The 22,728-nt window shown below is 53.8% G+C and overlaps 1 protein-coding gene across 2 annotated transcripts in view; it reads right to left on the bottom strand.

The window, feature by feature from the left end:
- Positions 1 to 893: 893 nt before the first annotated feature.
- Positions 894 to 22,728, bottom strand: part of ASB7 (ankyrin repeat and SOCS box containing 7) — a 39,985-nt gene continuing 18,150 nt past the window's right edge. For both annotated transcript variants that reach the window (XM_062204965.1, XM_062204966.1), the window contains 2 exons: positions 18,074 to 18,679; positions 894 to 4,158 (listed from right to left, as the gene is read on the bottom strand). In XM_062204965.1, the coding sequence (XP_062060949.1) occupies positions 4,019 to 4,158; positions 18,074 to 18,679 (746 nt within the window). In that variant the 3' untranslated portion in view covers positions 894 to 4,018. The remainder of the gene's footprint in view (positions 4,159 to 18,073; positions 18,680 to 22,728) is intronic.

Here is a 22,728-nt window from a genome sequence, read left to right as displayed (position 1 = left end):
AGCTCTGTCTCTCTGCCTTTCACATAAAAATAAAAATTTTAAAAAACTACAAACATGGAGCAGTTTCCCAGGGCTTTAGCAGTTATGAGAGCCAGTGACACCATCAGCTGTTCACCCTTTAGTCTGATTCTCAGAGGCTGAAGAAATCTAATCGGTGACGACAGAACTGCTGGGGACAGAAAAAGTCACAACTCCGGCCACAAGCCAGTTCTGGCAACGGCTGCTTAAAGTCTTCATTGGTATTTCAGCTGGTAACAATTCTATACTTATAAAACACCACTGCTTCTGGTTAAGGGGACATAGAGCTGCGCGGAGTTGCACACACACAGGCAGACGACCAAGTCCATTCTCTTCATCGCCCATACCTGCCGCGCCCTGATCCAACAGCTAGCTGGAAAACAACATGCTAGGCGACTTACATCACGGTGGAGAGGGAGGGCTCAAGATGTCCCAGGGACACGGCCGCTCTTCAGATCTCCGCTCCCCCTGCCGATCCGCTGGATCCCACAGGTCCCACGCTCAGTCTTCCCCGGAGCCCAGCCCAGGACAGATCTGAGCAGGGTCACAGGGGCGACACCCCGACACCTGCAGGGGGCGCTGCAGCCTGCGCTCACCTCACACAGAAAGTGGGAGACCCGAGTCGCGGGGCAGCCTTCTCCTGCCGGCTGGTCAACTACCTATGCCTTCCCTGCCTGCGTCTCCCTCTGTGTTTGGATGGGCTGTGGCACGTGTGCCAGCAGGTGCTGATACGGCCCAAGCAGTCCTGGTGCTGTCGGCTGTGTCGCATCCTGAACCCGATTCCCAGCGACCTGGAACTGAAATGCTGCTGGAAATATCTGTCTGCTAAGATAGAGCAGAAATAAAACACGATTCCAATGCATTTTAAACCAGGTTTAAGTTTTTTTTTTTTTTTAATTCAAATTGACCCAAAGCAAAACTTACATTACAAAGGAAGAACAGAATACATTGTGATAGAACACACTAGGAGTTACATGAAAGCTAAGTTTGTGGGCAACCGGGCCTCACCCCAATCACAGTCTGTGGGGAGCAGGAAGGGCCACCGCTGACTACACTGCGCTGGGCCTCCTGGGGCGTGTCCCACAGGCGGTGCCAGGCTCCCTCCCACTCCAGGCGTGCGCGCTCCCTGCCACCAGAACACTCACTCTCTGGCAGAAACACTGTTCCCAGCAGGACTGAAAATGAACTAAAAAACCAAACAGTCAAGTCCTCCAAGCCAATGAGCATGGGTTACTCTGTAGTAAATAGTTTAGAAATATGGGAATTAAATAATCTAAAAAAAAAAAAAACAAAACTCTTACTCTGCTGTACATTTATAAACACAAATATTTACAAAAAAAGAAAAAAAAAGAAAAACAACCACCCTTGTTTTCAAAAGATGAGGTTTGCAGTTCATTAACAATCATTATCTTTTATGAGCTGGTTTCTTTGGTCTACTTGCCAAATATATTTTTTTAATAAAGATTTAGTAATAGGCTTAAATAATGAATTTCAAAAAAAAAAAAACAAAACCAAGGAATACAGCGAGGAATCAGTAACAAGTGTGATAATATTCTGAACGTTTTAGTCAAGACTCTGGAAAAACCAATCCATTAATTTAGAAAAATGCCGGTTCTCACTCACTCCATGACCACAGACGGCTTCCCTGCCAGCCCGCTGTCGGTGGGGCCTGCAGGTGCAACACTGCACCCCACCAGTTACCAACCTCAAGATGCTCAGTCACTGGTAAACACCGTGTGTGATTGGGATTTTATTAACAACAACACAACAACAAAAATAAAACATTCTTTTTAAGCTTCCAGATAAATCAAACCTCAAACAATAAATAATGGAATTATATACTTCTTCATTAAATAGAAATTTTCAATTCCAGGAAGAGCTCTCATAATTTTTTTTTTTTTTTTTCTGAATCACAGCAGCAATACAGAAGGAAGAATTTACCTTAATCTGATCTTTTCACTTGGAATTCCCTGACGCTAGCTTAAGTTTGGAAACCTCTGAATGGCTGGGGGAGAGAGAAGCATTTGCAACATGAAGTGAGTAAGTTAGTGCACACCCACGTGGGAAGAAGCCCCTGGCGCACGTCACAAGGGCAGAGCTGAGTACAGGACACGGGAGGGGCCTGCCTCCTCGCCTCCCTGGCTTGGGTTTTCGGGAGAAAGAAGTCACACCTGATTTGGGGCACGCGTGTGTGCCCTTGGTGCTGCCGAGGTGTGGGTGCCGGCCCAGGGGTCAGCTCAGAGAAGTAGGCCGCAGGAACGACTTTCACATGGGACCCTCTCCACGGAGATGACTTTTGGGAGATGTAGATCAGAGGACCCATTCCTGTCCCCTGGCTCCAGCCAGGGTGTGGGGATGCTCCCGAGACCTGCACACGGGAACCTGCGAGAGTGTGTGCCACCCGCCAGGGTTCCTCGGAAAGCTGTGTGTCGCCTGGCATGGGCACAGCCCGTTCTCCGAGGCCGCCGCCATGCTGCAGCCTGGGAAGGGGTGGACCCTGGGCGGCAGGAAACAGCCCAGAGGTCGCTCCTCAGTGAAACCGTTTTCAACCTCGGGACTTAAGGCCAGAGATTCGGAGCAGTGAGGAGATGCCCTTTGTCCCGTAGGTGTCTCCTAACAGCTTTATTAAGAGCGTGTTAAGTATCTGGAAGTTTCCCAAAGCACAAACAATCTTGGTACGTGCGAGAAGGTTCTTCTGCATCGGATGTGACGAGGTGTCAGGCAGGGGACGCAGTGCTGGGGGCCTTTAGGGGTCTGCACACTTCAGCCTAGCCCCCCTCACACTGCAGGCATGCCCCACCAACCCTGAGGGCAGCACGCTCGCCCCAAGGGCTTCACTGCACTCAGGCAGACGGGCAGTGTTTAATTCGCCCACTAGGAATCAGCCAGACTTACAAATGTGTACCCGCTGGAGAGGATGTGTATTTTTTAAATTGGAAAGGGGGGAGAAAAAAAAACCATCACGAAACCACCCTAAGTTATTTAACCGGAAAAGCCAAACGGCTGAACAATATTGGGGGCTATTTTTTAGGGAATACTCTAACACCAGGATATGAAATTTTCTGCTTAAGGTGAAGTAAAAAGACAAAGTTTAAAATGGAAATTGCAACGGACACACGAGGGCTCTGCAGGGAGAATGACAGCGGTGGCTCCTGTCCTTGTGGGCGTCAGAGCCGGCTGTGGAATGAAGGGCGAGTGAGATGATGGATAAAACACACCAGCAAAGGTGCTGCACTGGAGGCACTGTTTGAAGAACAGAATACACTGGCTTTGTAGAGGTTTTCTTTCCTGTTAATCTTTGTTAGAGCACAATTTGACCAGAGACAGAAGTTTAAGACACAATGTCTCAGGGTAGTGTCCAACAGCTGTTAAAAAAAATAAGATAAAAACAAGAGCACACCAGGAGAGCAGAGGTGCTGGCTGCACGTCACCCGAAAGCTGCATTGATTAGGAACAGGACAGTGTGAAATAGCCAATCTGCGCTCATTAGAAATGAATGAGCTGACAGCATCACTTTACAATTTCTCAGGGCAGTTTCCAGGACGACCCAGGAGCCCCCTGGGTGAAGCCGCGCCTCCCAACTTTCACAAGTGTGCGGCTGGCTGACAGTACCGTGCTCACCAATGGGACGACAAACGGGGAAAGGGTGAATGCGCCACTCCAAACCTGCTTGTGTCATTGAAGGAAAATGGGTTTTCTAAATGCAATATTGTATAGAAAGATTGGACCACTTAAACTTGGACCAAGAAACCAAATTAAGACTTTCAAGCATGTGTGTGGGGGGGTGTCTGTGTGTGTTTGTGAGTGTGTTTATATATATAAAAAAATCCCTCCCCTACAATGAAAACCAACCAACCAAACAAACAGAAAACCTAAAAGTGTATACCTGCTTTCTGACTTTTACAGCAAATCAGAAATTGCATAGGATATACTTTGTGCAAGGCGAAAAGCCTCTTAAGTGTCTGGAATAGAACTCCTAACCTCTCTCAGTTCTTTCGTATCAGATATCATCGAATTTGTGTTTTAAGTAGTCTTTCATGACCTTGGCAATCGGTAGCTCATCAAGTAGCTTTAGGTTTTGAAGGCCTATACACTGTCGAATTTTAATTCGGCACAGGTCCTGCAAGTTTCTGGGCTGTCCTAAAAAGACAGAAAAAAGAAAATGTTAACAAAGCTACGAAGGCACTGTGTTTAAGGGGAGCTTTTGGGTTTTGGAGAGAACGGTTGATCTCATCGGGCAGTTCTCGCTGTGGGCTTCGTGTGCACACAAACCCACCACGCCCTCCCTGCCGTCTCGTCTCATCCTTTTCCCAACCCAGGGACGGCAGGTGTTCCCACTTCTGTTTTGCAGATAACGCTCCTCAGCATCACAGCTTACACTATACTGCTCAGTGTCACACGACCAGTGATGTCTGCTGACCGAGACTCAGCCCAGGGTCACCTAGCCCTCAGCCCAGCCTTCTCCCCGTTACAAATCGGAATTGCTGGAGGCCCCCAGGGTGCAGGGGGAGTGAGTCTTCGCCTGCAGAGACTGAGAGACGCCCCTTTCAGTCCCGGGCCTAGGATGCGAGTGCCTGGATGCCTATTGCCAGCTCCGTGGGGTGTCCCGGGACATGTGCCCACCTGCTCGCCAAGACTGTGCTCACCAGGGTCTGCGGGACCCTGGCTCTGAGGGTGAGGGGCAGGAAGCAGGTCGTCTGAAGAGGCAGCTCAAGCTATGTGGAATCTACCGGGCTTCAAGCCTCACACCCTGACCACCTGCCCAGAAAAACCCCACTGCTCAACTCCAAGGAAGAACCGCAAAGCTCAGTTTCAAATATTCTGATTCATGACGACACGACACGGACGGCCACAGACGCCAGCAGACTCTTCCCAAGTCCTGCTTCCGTGTTAAATGGCGACGACAGTAAAAGCCGGCACCGATGGAACGACTGCGGTGTGCCGCGCACTGCTGGGGCTCTTGGCGGGGACTAACCCGTCAGGCCTTTTACAAGGACATTGAATCGTCACTGCCGCATGACAGATGGTCCCAGCAAGACTCAGGACACGCTTCAAGTCAAGCAGAACACTGTATTTCAGGGGTTCTCAAGTTTCCTGGTCTCAAAACTCCTTCATACTTTAAAATTTACCGAGGGGCCGGAGCTGTGGTGTAGCGGGTAGAGCCACCGCCTGCAGTGCCGGCATCCCATAAGGGCACTGGTTCGAGTCCCGGCTGCTCCACTTTCAATCTAGCTCTCTGCTATGGCCTGGAAAGCAAAAGATGGCCCAAGTCCTTGGGCCTCTGCACCCATGTGGGAGACTTGGAGGAAGCTCCTGGCTCCTTGCTTTGGATCGGCTCAGCTCCGGCTGTTGCAGCCATCTGGGTGGGGAGTGAACCAGCGGATGGAAGACCTTTCTCTCTCTCTCTCTCTGCCTCTGCCTCTCTGTAACTCTGCCTTTCAAATAAATAAATAAACCTTTAAAAAAAATTTACCGAGGACTCAAAACAACTTGCAAGTGAGCTAAATCTATGGATGACTACCACATTCAAGGTCAAACAAAAACTTAGAAATATTTATTAATTCACCTAAAAGTAATAAAAATAAACTCATTACACGTTAACATACATAGTTAAGAAAAACGTATTTTTCATTCAAAACAAAAAAAAATTGGTGAGAATGCCACTCGCACATTTTTGCAAAGTTCTTAAATGGCCTACCAAATGAGAGCTGAGTTTTTATATGTCTCTGTATTTAATCTGCTGTGATAAAATCACATTACCTGATCTCTGGAAAATTCCACGTATACACAGGAGAGAGGGAAAGGGCAAAGGCAGATAATGCCACAGCCTTAGGAAAATAATGGTGGCTTCACAGATATCCTGAAGGGGTCCTGGGGACACCAGTCCTGGGCCAGACCCCACGGCCTCTGCTGGACTTGGTGCCTGGTCCCCTCCTGAACTCCCTTACTGAACTACTGCTTGATTTTAGGGGTCACGGCTCCACATTAACCAGCTCTTCAGAAGCGAGAAACAGCCCCTTAGCTCCGGCCTCTGCTCTGCGAGGCCTGGCTGAACGCGTGCTTCCAAGCAGAGCCGCCTCAGGCTCGGGATGCGGCTTGCAACGCAGGCTTCCCAGACCGCGGCACCGGTCTGCGCCCCGGCGGCCCAGCCTCGGCTTCAGGCTCCTGCCACCGCATCTTGGAAGGCAGTGGACGATGACCCAGGCACCCGGGTCCCTGACACCCACGCGGACACAGGATGCAGTCTGGGCTCCTCGCTTCAATGTGGTCCACTCTGGCGACGGCAGCCATTTGGGGAATGATTTGGGGAGAGGATCAATGGGACAGAAGACTGATTTCCTCCTTCCTCTCTGACACTCTACCTTCCAAGCAAATACATCTTTTTTTTTTTTTCCAAGTTAACGCGTGATCTTTTCACAGAATCACAGAGAAGCAGCCCCTTCCTTGGCGCTGCGTGTCCGCCAGGGGAGGTGGACCCACAGAGGTGTGCACAGGCACCCCTGCATGGGTAACACGCATGTGCACGTGTCTCTGGGTACGGGTGTCTCCCCCACATTCAGCGTTTCATCGGAGGACGCTCAGTCGGCCTCCCCAGCACGCTCTCTCGCAGATGCGCTCGATGCCCATCTCCCACACTTCCTGACATGGGATGTGAGGGCAGGACCCCGTCTGCCTTTATGTGCCAATGTGAACCCACTGCCTGACACGGCACTCAACAGATCGCTGCTTAATACGCTTGTCCCAAAAGCATAAAATAGTCAACTCGCTGCAAAACACCCCTGTGTCTACAGCAAATCACTTCCTAACCTGTTTTCCCAACGCCGTTCCCGGAGCACCGTCAGGAAGAGAATGAGTTAGTGCTGTTACTTCTCTTTAAATGCCCACAGTCCTTGGTCTGCACATGCAAACCAGACTGCAGAGTTGATGTGCATCTTCTTCTTTACAAGTGTGGATCCTGATGCCCCTCACAGATGGCAGGTTCTTTTCAAGCATCATTTTTGATTAGAGGACCACCACGATGCGTCTGGGCAAAACCCAGCTGCGTGTGAAGTTGACATTTGCGTCCTTACGTGAAAACATCTCAGCCAACAAAGTGGTAAAAACAAAACGCCTGGGACTGGCTTGGTACGGTGAAGGAAGGGACTGAAACAAAAGGCTCCGTCACGGGATCCCTCCTGCTGGGGTCCGGTTCCCTGGCAGGACTGTGGTCTCCACAGACGACCCCTGTAGCCCTGCCTCCTCACGATTTTGCGATGTGATGGGGCCCTCCCACCGCCGGGGGCGGGGTGTCTATGCCCCTCTGCTGAGAGCCGGGTGGATGTGTGCCTGTTATGTGACTTCCCAGGCTGAGTCACAGAAGGTGACACGGCTTCCGCGTGGCTCCCAGGCACGCGCTCTCAGAACACAGCCGCCTTGCCACAGAGAAGCCTCAGCAGGTATGAAAAGCCACCGAGGTCGCCGGCTGACAGTCCTGGCTGAGCTCCAGCCGACCACCTGCGCCGACTCGCGGGCCGGCGGAGTGGGCCATCTGGGGAGTGGTCAAGCTGCTCCAGAAAACACTTGGATGCAGCCGAGAAGTGAAACAGTTGACTACTGTCTTAGACCACGAAGTTCTGCAGCACTGGATGACCCGGTGAGAGCCTGGGGCCTGCGAGTGGGGTGTTGCCACAGGCAGAACAGGCAGGCAGCCCAGCCTATGACACAGGGCTTTGCCACCACCACGGGGAGGGGGGCAGGATGCTGGTCGGGACTTAAAGGCTAACTGCTGTTAGAAGCTGGAGGAGATAGGGCCGGCGCCGCGGCTCACTAGGCTGATCCTCCACCTTGCGGTGCCAGCACCCTGGGTTCTAGTCCCAGTTGGGGCGCCGGATTCTGTCCCGGTTGCCCCTCTTCCAGGCCAGCTCTGCTGTGGCCTGGGAAGGCAGTGGAGGATGGCACAAGTGCTTGGGCCCTGCACCCCATGGGAGACCAGGAGAAGCACCTGGCTCCTACCTTCGGATCAGCGCGGTGCGCCGGCCACGGCGGCCATTGGAAGGTGAACCAACGGCAAAAGGAAGACCTTTCTCTCTGTCTCTCTCTCTCACTGTCCACTCTGCCTGTCAAAAAAAAAGAAGCTGGAGGAGAGGGGCCTTGTGCGCAGGAGTGGGAAGCCTGGCACCTGCTGGGCTGTGGAAAACGTGCGCAGGCACGGCCCTCTGCGACAGAAACCAGAGAGCGGGGACGCGCCAACTGCCACTGCGGGCGGCAGCCACAGAAGCACCGGCACCCGCACACCCCAGGGAAAACCCATGCCCCAGGCCTGCACGGCAGGAGCTTCAAAAAGTTTCAGAGACAGGCAAATGGAAGGATATTACATGTTTTCCACGAACTTTCTGAAGACCCCTCAGGTACCGGAACACTGGACTCAATTTCCGATTGATTTCTTTCTTTTTTTTTTTTTTTGACAGGCAGAGCGGACAGTGAGAGAGACAGAGAAAAAGGTCTTCCTTTTGCCATTGGTTCACCCTCCAATGGCTGCCGCGGCCGGCACGCTGCGGCCGGTGCATCGCGCTGATCCGAAGCCAGGAGCCAGGTGCTTCTCCTGGTCTCCCATGCGGGTGCGGGGCCCAAGCACGTGGGCCATCCTCCACTGCCCTCCCAGGCCACAGCAGAGAGCTGGACAGGAAGAGGAACAACCGGGACAGAACCCGGTGTGCCGGCGCCACAAGGCGGAGGATTAGCCTGTTGAGCCACGGCGCCGGCCTCCGATTGATGTTTCTGCCCCTTCAACCAGGGTGCCCCTGCAGTCCCTAGGCACTCGGGAACGTGGGTGGCCCTGTCACTCCTGTCTGCAGAACTCCTTTCAATGACACAGGCTGATCTTGGTGGTCAAAGCAACAGCTCTGGAGCCAGACCGCCTGGTTTGGCTCCTGGCCCGGCCGCTAGCCATCTGCTTGATCTCGGGCCAGCGCCGCGGCCTCCTGCCTCAGTTTCCTCATAAAAACAGAAGCCACCTCAAAGGCTATTTTGGCAAAGTACTTAGGCCAGTGCCCAGCACTCAGTGAGTGCCTGGCAGATAAGATGCGAAAACACTGAGTTTTTTTTTTTTTTTTTGAACTGCTAAGCAGCGGGCCCCTCCTTGGAAAGCTGGCATCTCAGGTCCCTGGTGCAAGGGCAGTAGGAAAGCCGCGGTCGGCCTAACGGGAAAGGAGCCACTGAAAGAGTCGTGGGCCGAGGGCGGTCATGGCGAGACGTTCGTGCAGGCGTGGCGTGTGGCGGGCAGAGCTGCGAGGGCCCGTGCATGTACACAGAGACGCCCCGGGCAGAGTGGGGGCCAGCACTTCACTGCTTCTCCAGCAACACGGGACACACACAGGACCCATCCTGCCATCTGCCAACATGGCTGAATGGACAGCGGGTTAAACAATGAACAGTGGCCAGGGTCACTCCTTGTGCCGGTTGTTTTCAGGAACACCGTTTCAGCAACGGGAGCTGGTGACTCACAGAGAAGTGCTCACTTCTGTCAACAGATCACTTAAACTATTTACTCAGCACCTGCCACGGCTCCACGAGCCACTGCCCCAACACGGAAAGGGCAGGGAGGAGCGGAAGCTGGGAACCGGGGCACAGAAGGCGGAGAGAGAGGATAAAGGGAATGAGACAAACACCAACGCGGTTAGGTGCCTGGGAACCCACTTCCTCCCCTGTTACATAACAGCCGCGCGCCGGCCTGGCCGTGGGATCACAAGGGGAACCTGGGGGAAGCCTCCCCAGTGAGCAGAGCTGCAGGAATTATAAACACGTGGGGTGGCAGCAAACCTGCGCCGCGTTCACGCCACTGAACGGCCATGGGTTACATAATAGTTCAAAGGGTTACGCGTCTTGCCACTTTGTAAAGAAGCCCATCATTAGTAATAATTGGGCTGGCGCAGAGCAGGCAATCAGCTTTTGAAGGTCTGGTCTATATAAATTACAAAACCGGGGCCGGCAGCATAATTTGGAAAATTAAATATCCTAAAGCGCTCCCTTTTGACAGTCATTACTGCATCTATGACGGGACAGACACATCCTGGAGTCATAAAGGTCACATTTTAAAAAATGACCAAAGTGGGCAAAACGAAAGCAAGACCGAGCTGTTCCTCTGGTGGTGGCGGCGGGGTAGACTACAGGCGGAGGGAGGTCACAAAGAAGGGGACCCCCATCCCCCGTCCCCTCTCCCGGCAAGAGCCTCTCCCTCACAGGCCAACATATGGAATCGTCTTCCAAGACCTCTTTGCTTCAGCTCAGCTTGTCATGTGAAAATCCCACCGTAAACACATTTTGCATCTTTGCTCTTGCCTCTCACAGGCTTGGTATGAAATGTACTGAACGAATCCTGCCTGACGGGGAAAAAACGCGATTTCTAGCTTCCCTTAAAACACAATTCACAGCTGTCTCTGATCTAGAACCCAGATGCAGACACCATCAGCCTTGCGACATTTGTCTACTGGTTCCTTTTTCGTCTCCCCCAGAAAGTGAGCCTATATTTTTCCATTTACACTAAGTCAAACACAACCACAAGAAACCTCTAGACGCCTACACTAACAATACAAAGTTACACAAACACCACGAGCAAAGTCAGAGTGTATCTTGCGTCCCGGAGAACCCTGAAGTGTGGGGTGATTAGACTTCACTCTGCACAGGGCGCTGGTTTGATAAAACAGCCCTGGAAAGGGGCGGCAGGTGAGGGGACCCTTTGCAGGGAAGTCCCGAGGGCATCGTCTGCCCACCCACCCACTGCTGGGTCAGACTGAGCTCAGAGAGCCACAGCCTGCGCTTCCCTTTTTAAAGTGGAAAAAGAAGAGCCGTGGTTTCTACGACGACGCCTCGTTTTAAACTGAAAACCTTCAGGTCTGCAGGTGTGCAGCTACCACACAGCGCCGACGACTGCTGACACCGGATGGAAGCATAGATCAGGTCGCTGCGCCATTCCTAACACATCCGCGACTTTCAGACAGCAGCCGGCGTGGGGAAGTCCTTTGGCCGGGCTAAGGCTCCTGCAAAACAGCTCAGACAGCTCAGCTCCCCTCCGCCTCATCTTTTCCTCCAGACGCAGCCCAGTCCTGCCTCACGCACACTGCGGAGGCGCATGGGCGGCTGCTCTCAGCCTGTGTCCGACAGGGTTGTCCAGAGACACAGCTCACGGCCTCGGCTCCGACTACAAACACAAACACAGCCAGTGTGCCCTCTGCTCTCTGAGTAACCTAGGCCAGAGCTTGTCGCAGCGATAAGACACTGTGTGAAGCTAAGCCGTGAGAGCCAAGCAGCTGATGTCACTCTCGGCACTGGGATGTTCCCGTGAGCGTGGACCCTCGCGCCCGTCTTCCAAACAGAATTCACTTGCGAGTCTATCTGGTGGAGCCGCAATGTCACACACTTCAAGAATCGCTGATCTCTAGTAAACGCGCTAGCATGGGGACGAGCAGACCCTTAAAACACTGCCTGTTGCCCACAAATTTGAACTTTAAGCAGAAATACGTGAGACGCGTCCAATTCTAAAAAAAAGGTTTACAGGTCACGTGTTGACAGCCTGACGGCTGAAACCTGGGCAGCATGAGGTCTCCGCGTTTTAGTTTTAGGATTCCTGCACACCTTTCAAACCGCAGATCTCCAAGAGGCTCTGAATGTGTCGCACTGATCCACATTTGCCGTATGCAGAAATTAAAATTGCGACATTAAAAAAGTTTCACTAAAAAATAGCAGTACTGCATCCAGCATCTGTTGAAATGAAATTTTATAGAAAAAAGAAAAGAATCAGGGTGCTTTGCAGAAGAGAAGGGCGCAGTGGAAGAGGGCTCAGCGCCGTCCTGGCGGGGGCACCCGCGCAGGCAGCCAGGGAGGGCCGTGCGAACAGCTTTCTCAGATAACCGTGGCTCCCTCCGCTAGCCCACTGATTAGCCGCACTACGGAACCTGAAACCGAGTGGACGGACCTCGGACTTTTAGACGGAAATCCTCGCTCTGTCTGGTACTTTGAGAGGATCTTCCTCGCACGTGTGATTGTGTAACGCTGGCGGCAGTCTTTTGGAAAATGCCGTTTAATGGTTACATAAATCTTCCAGTGCTGGCGTGCTTCATGATGTCAAAAGAAAAAAATCACTGTTTACTGTCCCCGCTGATCTCGGGGGCAGTGTCTTCACAGGACACTCGGTCTGGCTGCCAGTCCGTCTCGAAAGTACGAACGGGGCACCAAGCGCCGAGGGGCCGGCTCGGCGCAGCGATCCCGGTGCGTCTCAGCACCACAGGCGGGCGCACATGCAGCCAGAATTTCCTCCACTTCCACCCCACAGAAAAGCACTCAAAGGGACACCACCAACACAGTGAGCGTCGCCGTCTCCCTAGAGGCGTTCTTGAACGGACCTGGAGTATTTCTCACGGGGAGTGAGAAACACAGGGACCACCAGGAGCAGCGGGGCCGCTCCTGACTCCGCTAGGACGCCAGCCTGTCACTATGAGTGTGAGCACAGGGTCTGCACGGAGCAGGGGCAGGCGGGCCCTAGGACCCCTGGCACAGACGCCAGCCTGTCGCTATGAGTGTGAGCACAGGGTCTGCACGGAGCAGGGGCAGGCGGATCCCTGGCACAGACGCCAGCCTGTCGCCCTGAGTGTGAGCGCAGGGTCTGTACGGAAGAGGGACAGGCGGGCCCTAGGACCCCGTCACAGACGCCAGCCTGTCGCCCTGAGTGTGAGCACAGGGTCTGCACAGAGCAGGGGCAGGCGAGCCCTAGGACCCCTGACACAGATGCCAGCCTGTTGCCCTGAGTGTGAGCACAGGGTCTGCACAGAGCAGGGGCAGGCGGGCCCTAGGACCCCTGGCACAGGCGCCAGCCCGTCGCCACGAGTGTGAGCACAGGGTCTGTACGGAGTAGGGGCAGGTGGGCCCTAGGACCCCGGCACAGGCGCCAGCCTGTCGCCCTGAGTGTGAGCACAGGGTCTGTACGGAGCAGGGGCAGGCGACGCCCTAGGACCCCTGGCACAGACGCCAGCCCGTCGCCCTGAGTGTGAGCACAGGGTCTGTACGGAGTAGGGGCAGGCGGGCCCTAGGACCCCGGCACAGGCGCCAGCCCGTCGCTCTGAGTGTGAGCGCAGGGTCTGCACGGAGCAGGGGCAGGCGACGCCCTAGGACCCCTGGCAAATGAGCGCCCGTCTCTTGAGAGGACCCCCGGGAGTCCACGCTGTGAAAAACGCTGCTCTACATCACGACTCAACACTTCACAACATCACAAAAAGCCCAGTGACGCAGGCAAGAGTTTTCAGGAAGGAGGGGCCTCAGAATTCTCCCATTTTTCAGAGGGGGGCACGGAGATCCTCAGGACGAGGGGCTGGGAGTCAACAACTCGGACCCTGGGCCAGTGGCCCACAGGCGTCTCCCTGGCCCCGGCTGCCTGCTCTGACCCTGGCACAGCTGACAGGTCTCGGCGATGATGGACTGGTGACGTGGGGGCTCTGATCCCAGTGGACAACACATTCCTTGGCTCAGAGGACTACAGACAGGATGTGCTTGGCCACTGTGAGTAAAGGTGACACATGTCACAATAGCTTCCAGTTTCGGGCCCATCCCGTCTAAGAGCTTAGAGACTGTCCCCTGAAATACGCCAACAAACTCACAGTCAGTGCTGTGGACCCATCAGGAAACAGAGGCTGCAGGGCAAACCCCTGCCACACACACGGACAGGAAACCCGTTCCGAGAGCCCCGCTGGCTGGCACCTGCTCACCTGGGAACCGGGACGAGCGCGCGAATGGAGACTCCTGAGCTGACAGCAGCCTGTACGGCCTAGCCTGAGTGCGGGAGCCTTAGCACTAGGGCGCACACACAGGCTTGCTGGTTTTATCCAGCCCTCCTAGACCCCCAAAGACTTCGCACAGCAAGGGGCGGCAGGGCAGCCTCCTGAAGACTCAGTAACAAACACGGCTCTCCCAAGGACCGGAACGCCCGGTCGTGCCCGGCGCGGGCTGCTCTCCCGAGGACCGGAACGCCCGGTCATGCCCGGCGCGGGCTGCTCTCCCGAGGACCAGAACGCCTGGTTGTACCCGGTGCGGGCTGCTCTCCCAAGGACAGGCACGCCCGGTCGTACCCAGTGCGGGCTGCTCTACCGAGGACCGGAAAGCCCAGCCGTGCCCGGTGTGGGCTGCTCTCCCAAGGACTGGAATGCCCAGCTGTGCCCGGTGTGGGCTGCTCTCCCGAGGACAGGCACGCCCGGTCGTGCCCGGTGCGGGCTGCTCTACCGAGGACCGGAACGCCCGGTCGTACCTGGTGTGGGCTGCTCTCCCAAGGACAGGCATGCCCGGTCATACCTGGTGTGGGCTGCCTGCCTCTGACTGCCTGCCTGTGTCACCTCCCAGGGTTGGAAGAAATCAGACAAGGTCCACGGGTGAAGGCCACAGCCGGGGACACAGGCCCCCTGAGAGTGAGACCTGCCTTCCTGTGCACGTTCCAGCTGCACCAGCAGAGCAGAGCTGGGCAAGCGGCTACCCGCGCGCGCTCCCGGAGGTGCACCTAGGGAGCCCCGAGGGATCCGAACCGTCTGGCACCTACAGCCACAGCCGGCATTCCACACGGCCCAGCGCCTAGCTGGATGAATGTAAAGGCTTCCGTTAAATATTAAATAGCTAGCTTCGATACAAAATTACAAGGCAGGCTAAAAGGCAAGACAAGAAACTCAGTTTGAAGAGGTAAAATGTCAAATCAGACTCGGGTGTGACACAGACGGGAAGGAGTTACCAGCCAGGGGATTTAAGGGCAGGGAGAACACGGGGTAGTGACGGTACGATCCCGTCTAACGCTGCACTGAGACGTCGACACCTGGAGCAGAGCTCTCCGAAGCCCTGGGCCTGTGTCTGTGCGAATGTTCCGCTCCCCCTTGCCCGCTGAACTTTTCCCTCTTTTACAAAAAGGGCAAAGCCTTGCGATGCCGGGGTTCCTCAGGCAGGTAGTGCGTGCCGCACCTCCTCGGGACGTAATCCAGCCAGTCCGACACAGAGCCACCTCCTTCCCTGCTCTCCTAACCCTGCCTGGACTGTGTCAGGGAAAACTTTCCTCCTATCGCGGCACCATCTACCCAAGGAACCTTCCCTCTCGCCTGCAGAAGCGGCCAGGGGAAGAACAAACAGGCTTACACTGGCTCGTGTCAGGACCTGGGGCCTGGGCACCCCGAGGCGGGTGTGGCCCCCAAGCGCTGTATGGCTTTTGTCTGAACCACACTGCAGGCCTGCAACTCACTACAACCGCCTGTTTCCCTGTGCAAGGCGACAGTCATCGCTGGTGCCTGCCTGAGGTCCTGCATCTCCCGGCACGCCTTCCTAGGACGTTCCACACAGCGACGCTGGTCCACACACCGACCCGAGAGGTAAGACTGCGGGCAGGGAGCTGATGAAGCGGGCACTGGAGCCTTCGGATCCAGGCTTCTATCATTCAACCCTATCCTCAGGTTACGTTTTATTTATGAAACAGTCTTCTACAGCTGCTGTGAAACTGCCTCTTCAACCACACGGTCTTAGGCTTGCCGCTCCTAGTGTGTTAACTGCTCAACTCCTGTTCCCACCACCCTGTGCTCCTCACCTGCACCCAGGAATCTTCATCGAGCCCCAGGTGTCAGAGCCCAGCACCTGTGCCCCGAGATGGTGTTTGTGCAATCACACACAAGCTGTTCCACTTCCGGCAGCTGCGTGCGCCGGCACAACCCCGACAACGGGCAAGCCGGGCCTCCTTACCCGGAGTGCCTGCTCGCCCTCAGCGCCAGCCCCGGACTCCGGGAGCCTTGGCCGCCAGGCCCCCGCCTGGCCCACCACCACGTCTGCCTGCTGACCCTTTATTTCATTTGTTCCGTATTTTTTTTCTCTGTGGCTCTCAAGTGAAAACACTAAAACTGGCTTCTCCCGAGCACTGCCAAGCGAGCGGGCAACACCTCTCCTTCTGCAGGATGATCCTCACTGCCGCACGCAGGCGGGGCCCTGGCTCATCCAGCCCCTGGGCACCAAGAGGCAGCCCCTCCACGTGACTGGCTTTCCTCCACGCGGAGCTCCAGCCGTTCTTGGAAGGCAGAGGCTGCCCCAGTCTGACCGCTGGACAGCTCAGTTCGTCCCCGGGGCACCAGCCACGGCAGCCCCTGCCGGCTTCTCCCTCCATTGGTTACCAACCAGGCACCCAAGACACAACGTTCTGACGAAGCCACTGGATCCGCCTGGATTTTACGTAGGGGCTAGCAGAGTTTTTAACGGTAATTTTTCCAAATAGTTGGGATAGTTTTTAAATCCCAGGGATATGATATTTCGGGTCTTTTCTAATTTAAATAATCTGCTCTGGTCAAAGCGGCCCAGTGGACAGAAAGACCACCGAGGGGTGCCGCCGCCGTCCTTAGCGCCAAGGACCTGGGTCCTCAGGTCAGAAGCCAAGCGCTCGGTGCCTGGCGCGAGGGGCTGGCCCGGGGCCCTGGCGCTCCCTGAACTGGCACGTTCCCTTTCAGGCTGGAGTCTGAGAGCGTGCGCGCGGGAGACGGCTCCGAGGAGCACCAGCTACACTGCTCTCTGAGCACGCATCCCGCACGGGGGAGAGAACACCTACTACAGGCGCGGAATGCGTGGGAAGAAGCAGCACCTAACTTGCTTCTGGCAGGAGACAAGGCCTTTGGAGTCAAGAAGGAAGGGATTAGCGGAGGCACCTGAAGACGCAGGCGAAGAGCGCTCTTAAAAAGCAAACACAAGGAAACAGTGGATGGTGGCGCCGCTGGTATACTCACCCCTGCCCTTCTGCCCACGCAGTCAGCAGCAACGCAGCATTTGCCGGGAGCCTACTGGGTGCCCGGCTCTGCTCCACTCTCAACGGGGAGGAGGCAGCCCCATCCATGTTTCCTCTGGAACCACCACCCCCCCCCGCCCCGAGTAACTTGGTTACAACTAGGTAACGATTAAAATGGCAGTTCCTCAGTGGCACTGGCCGCCTGACAGGTCCCAACTGCAGGAGCCCAGTGGCTGGCAGGGCAGTGATCACCCCCACCAACCCAGGAAGTTTTCTTGGCTACAACAGAGTTAGGGCTCAGTGATTTTTTTTTTTTAAGTGCTTGAGTCTGAATGAATTTATAATATTTCCTTCACCTTATCCCTCATGACAAATACATAAAATCCAAATTACATTTCATTACTTCAAGAAGCAACTTTGTTTTCCACCAAAGTTCGGCTCCCAGGGGTAGAGAGGGTTACTCACAAGCAAGCCAAACAAATGCCTTGCCCCCCAGCGCCTGGCACCCAGAATGCCAGCATTTCTTCTACAGGGTTGCAGAAAGTTCAAAGTCAATGGCAGAAAAGGGGATTCATTAAAAATGGAGCAGAGTAAAATCAGTTTTGTTACGGACTTAGCTTCGTGTTGGGTGCTAACCTCTGGGACATGCACTCGACCGGCTGGCCACGGGGAAGCTTGCTGAGGTGGTGGCTAAGCCCACGGAAGCCAGACCCCCCAAAACACCCTGCACACACAAACTACCGCACGGAACGGGCTAGCCTCTTCCAGGCTCTGAACCACAGCGCCACGCAGATGGAGCTCGGACGCGACAGAAACTGCATAGCCCAGGTCTCGCTGGAGCCCGGTGTCCCTCGGACAGCAGGTATCCCTTACAACAATCTCTGACCCCTGCACCTCTGCCATATGGGCACCCACGCAAGTAACACGGCTGTGTTCCACGTCACGTGGGTGCACAGGAAGCAGAAAAACCAAGAACTCACCATGTAAGCACAGCGTCTTGTCATCTCAAGTCCCAAACTGTCCCCACCTCTCCCAGGCTGGCACCCACGGCGCCCTGCAGACCAGGCAGCACCAGGAACTGCCTCGTTGTGCCAGACGTCCGCTCTGCCCTCCTCTCCCTCCACCCCCACCGACTCCACTGTGAGACAGAACCAAAGAAGGCACGCTATGGCTGCATGAGGCGTTGCTCCCAGGCAGGGATGCTGCGTGATTAACATCTGGTCATTTTACATCAGCAGTTACGTTAAGGCCCTGAGAAGACTCAAACAACACAGTAATAGTAATAACAACGACATTACGTACTTGTGACTTCTTGTAAGAAATCCAGACACGGCCGGCTACTTCCAGAGATGCTAACTGAGACAGCCAGTGGGGTCTGCCCCTCGTAGTTCCTTGTGTTCGTGTCCGCTCCGTAATTGTACAACATCCGTGCACAGAGCACATCGTCCCTGAGGGCGGACAAGTGCAGGGGGGTCTGGCCGTCCTCCAAGCGCCCCAAGTTTGTGTCTGCCCCTCGCTGGAGGAACATGCGGCAGTAGGAGTGATTGCTCTTGATCACGGCGTAGCGCAGCAGGAAGCCGTTCTGGATGTCGATGTTGGCGTTGTGGTCCAGCAGGATCTTCACGCAGCTGGACCGCTCGCGGATGATGGCGAGCTGAAGCGGCGTTGTGCCTTTATCGCTGAGCGGGTCGACCTCGGCCTTGAACTCCAGTAGGAGCCGGACAAACGAGTCCCTCCCGTAGTGGGCAGCCACGTGGAGGGGAGTCCAGCCGTCGTTGCTTTTGGCATTAATGATGTCGCTCCTGTATTCAGACTCCAACATCAGGCGTGCAATCCGGGCCCGGCCATGCATGGCTGCATAATGAAGAGCGGTGAAGCCTCCGATTAAGTCCTTCACCGTGGGGTCGGCTGCAGTTGAAACCAAAGCGAGACGTTAGCGGACCCTCGGCCGAGAGCGCACCCTCCAGGGCGCAGCATGTTGGTGCCCCGGCTCACACACACGCGGAGACCCAATACCATCAGGAGGCAGCAAGTACGATCCTCCCCCCGCCCCCGGCTTTACCAAGGGCTAGTTTTCCCAGAAAATAAACCTGAGCAGAAAAGTGACCCAGCCTGGGCTGACGGAGGGAGACGTAGCAAGTATGTCAACAGGCAGACGGAGAACATAGTCCAGCTCCCCACCACCACTTCCCCCTTCTTGGCTCGCTTAACCACGGTCTGGGGCACAGCCACCCCCCAGCCCCACCCTGTGTCTATGTTGTTTCGTATGACTCTCCTGTTTGGTTTTGGTTTTATTTTCTCTCGTGCTTCTTCTTGGTCTTAAAAGAGAAGTGTGTGTCGCAACACCTGCTGCTCCAAATGACGACATACTGCATCTGGCAGGCTGACTGTTTAGGGCATGTTAGGTAAAAATACTCATTGTCAGCAGCTTTCCATGGTCAGTGGAAAGCCCAAGGCATGTAAGGTTGTAGTGACATGACCTGGATAAAGCGTGTTCTCACCACAGAAAAGCCTAGTCTGGACTCTTAGTTTTACATGAACTTTATCGTTCACCAGAATTGAGAAGGACAGTATGTGACAAACTTGGAGAAACCCCAGCACCATACACATTTTTCTAAAACCGTTTCCAAAAACCGGCACTCAACTGCTGCTGGGGAGAAGCTGACGGTGACGTATCTGTTATCTGGCCCTTCCAGCGCCTTCCTCCGTCACCTGCCTCAGCTCCTCCACCGAGCCAGGGGCCAGTGCTCTGCGGCTCCCGTCCCACTGGCTTCTCTGGGCAATGGCAGGACAAGAGAGTTTTGTGTCCTTTCCTTCAAAGCCATGATTCAATGGCTAAGACAAACTGTTCAGACCTAACTAAGATCAGAACGCTTTCTTCTTATAAACTGCCCTTAACTGTTGGTCTGTTTACAGAAGAGAGAAAATAATGTTTTTCACATGTTAAATGACTCCAAAGTTATGGGTGTAAATATTCATGTATTATTTGATAAAATATCACTTAGTTCTGCAACACAGAACAGCTGGATGCTCTCCCGGGAATTGGTGGGGCAGAGAAGCTGTAGAACAGGAATAACACCAAAACAGTGCAAATTTCAGGTAAGAAGGAGCTGTTAATAAAACATACAAAAGAAAGTTACATTTGTGTAGGTTTCCAAAATCATTTAGTGTAGAGAAAGTACACAGAGGTAGTTCTACTTGTATCTATTTAGAGAAAATGAGGCTGTCCTGTCGCCCTTGGTCTTAAAGGAAAGAAAATCAAACTGTACCTATTCCCTACAGGGCTTTAAAAAAAAAAAAAAAAAAAAGCAAGAACATTTTGGCATGGCACTCTGCTGCCACCTACTGGTAAAGCATACATATGCACTACTCCTGCCACTGATCCACAGAGCTGTGGTCCCGGGAACCTGCTGCACCTGCCTCACTCATCAGGCTGGGGCTAAGTGTAGACAGGCAGGGTTTTTAGGGGATCACCTCTACCCTAACGAAACAATAAACTGTCCTTGTGTCGATTCCACTCTCCACCTGCCCAGCCACTGCTTCCACATGCTCTCTCTTAACCTATGCTCCAGCCCTTCACCCTCCAAGGGTGCCTTTAGGGTGGCAGCCACCATCCTTGTCTGTAGCCTGCACTCCTCCTTTCTGACAATAACATCCAAGTTCCGTTACAGCAGATCCCACTTGTACCTCTGCTCCCCACTCAGGACTTAAGAACTCCAGTGCCCCCTGAGCTGAGGGCGCACACAGCCTGACACGGCAGTGACCTGCTCCCTAAAGCCACTGCACTGAGCACCCGGGGACACAGCACAGAATGAGGAGCTGGGGGGTGCAGAGCAGCGCTAACAGAACAGGAGACACAAGGCAGAATTGAAGGACCATTATCAGCCAATGCAATAAGACAAGAAAACGAGTTCACTTGGGAAAGCAACAGAAACCTCAAAACACCTGGGTATTAAGAAATGCGCCAGGCACCCATGGAGAAAACCTTGCTGAGGGAGCTGATCTCCCCTAAAACACAACCCCGGCCACATCAATGACTTCTTCCCTTCCCTTTAGCAAACGCTTCCCCCCAGGCAGGGCTTATTCTAAACAAGCTGCAGGTAATCTCAACAAACCCATTTAAATCAGTCTACCTACCAATCTATGCAAGGGAACATTCCTGCCATCAGCTTTTCTTTTTCTAACAGCTTTATTGAGGTAAAATAAAATTCACTCCACTTAAAAAGAGACTGGTGAGCCTGATAACCCTACACAGTCATCAGGTAACCACAGCCACTCCAGAACACACAGCACTTGAGCATCAGAAGGTTCCTTCCTGCCTACTCACGGTCAGTTCCCTGCCCGCACTCCAGCCCCGCGCAGAGCACTGGCCAGCAGCAGTTCTGCCTTTCCTAAAAGCTGAGGTAAATGGACTCCGTGAAAAGTGCAGTCTTGGCCTCACTTCCCTTGGCCTGGCGTGTCTGAACTCCATCCGAGTGGCTGTGTGTGCAGCTGTCCGTCTCTCCATATTGCTGAGCAGTGTTCCAAATACTGACGCACAACCTAAGCACCCGTGAGCACACAGACATTGGGGTACTTCCGATCTGAAGGCCTGAGTAAGGCCAGCGTGAACACTCACACTGTGTGGGTGCCGCGTTCCCACCTTCACCTGGGTAAACACTGGCACCGCTGGGCGCGTGGTAATGAGCGTCAGACTTCTGTTCTCACCGGCACGCATTCCCCCCGGCATCCTCAGTAATTCTAACGTTACCCATTCCACAGTGAAACCATGGCTTACTGTGCTCTTGGGTTGCCTTTCCCTCAGACCTGGTGACGCGTGGCTCATTCACATACCTTCTTTTGTGAACTAAATCTCATAACTGAACTGTAAGGTCTCTTTATATATTCTAGAGACAAACCCTTTGTTAGATGTTTTGCAAATATTTTTACCTAATTTGCGGCTTGCCTTTTCATTTTTTAAAATTTATTTATTTGAAAGTCAGAATTACAGGGAGGGGGAAGGGGGAGGGGGAGAGGGAAAAAAAATCTTTAATTTGATTCACCCCCCCAAATGGCTGCAATGGCCAGGACTGGGCCAGGCTGAAGCCAGGAGCCAGAGCTTCCTCTGGTCTCCCACATGGGTACAGGACCCAAGGACTTGGGCCATCCTCTGCTGCCTTCCCAGGCGCCATCAGCAGGCAGCTAGATCAGAAGTGGAGCAGCCAGGACTCAAATCAGCGCCCACATGGGAGGCTGGCGCCACAAGCCTCAGACAGTTGCTTAACCTGCTACATCACAATGCCGGCCCCTGCCTTTTCATTTTCATACTATTTTTGAAGATTAAAGTGTTAAATTTTGAAGTTTGCTTTTGGTGTCTGATTAAGACACCTTTGAAAAGCATCACAAAGGTGTTCTGGTTTCTTGCAGAAATTCTACATTTTAGCTTATTTTTTAAAAGGTTTATTTATTTTGTTTGAAAAAGTCTTAAGGAGTGGGGAGAGACAAAGAAACAGAGAGACAAAGTGAAGAGAAAAGAGAGAACCTCCATTTATTGGTTCACTCCCCCAAAAGGCCAGAATGAAGACAAGAGCCTGGAACCCACTCTGGTCTCCAACATCGGTGCGGGGGCTCAGCACTCTGGCCATCCTCTGCCGCCTTTCCAGGCACATTAGCAGGAGCCAGATCCCCAGTGGAGCAGCCTGGAATGGAACTGGCACTCATGTCACAGCTGATGTTTTAACTGCACAACACTGCCTGACGCCCACCCCAGCTCTTAAGTTTAGATCAGTGATCTACTGCTAGATTTCTGTGTACAGTATAAAGTAAGGTCAAGTCCATTATTCTCTGGATAGGCATCTGTTCCAACACAACGATTTACCCTGGTGTTTTTGCAGAAAAATCAATTTACCATATAAGTACAGGTCTATTTCGGAATTCTGTTCTGTCCCAGTGATCTAAAGTCTACCCACAGACCAACA

The sequence above is a fragment of the Lepus europaeus genome, chromosome 11, assembly GCF_033115175.1.
Source record: "Lepus europaeus isolate LE1 chromosome 11, mLepTim1.pri, whole genome shotgun sequence".
In the NCBI taxonomy this organism is placed as follows: Eukaryota; Metazoa; Chordata; class Mammalia; order Lagomorpha; family Leporidae; genus Lepus; species Lepus europaeus.
The sequence above is the reverse complement of the archived record's forward strand: the minus strand, read 5'-3'. Positions and strand labels throughout refer to the sequence as shown.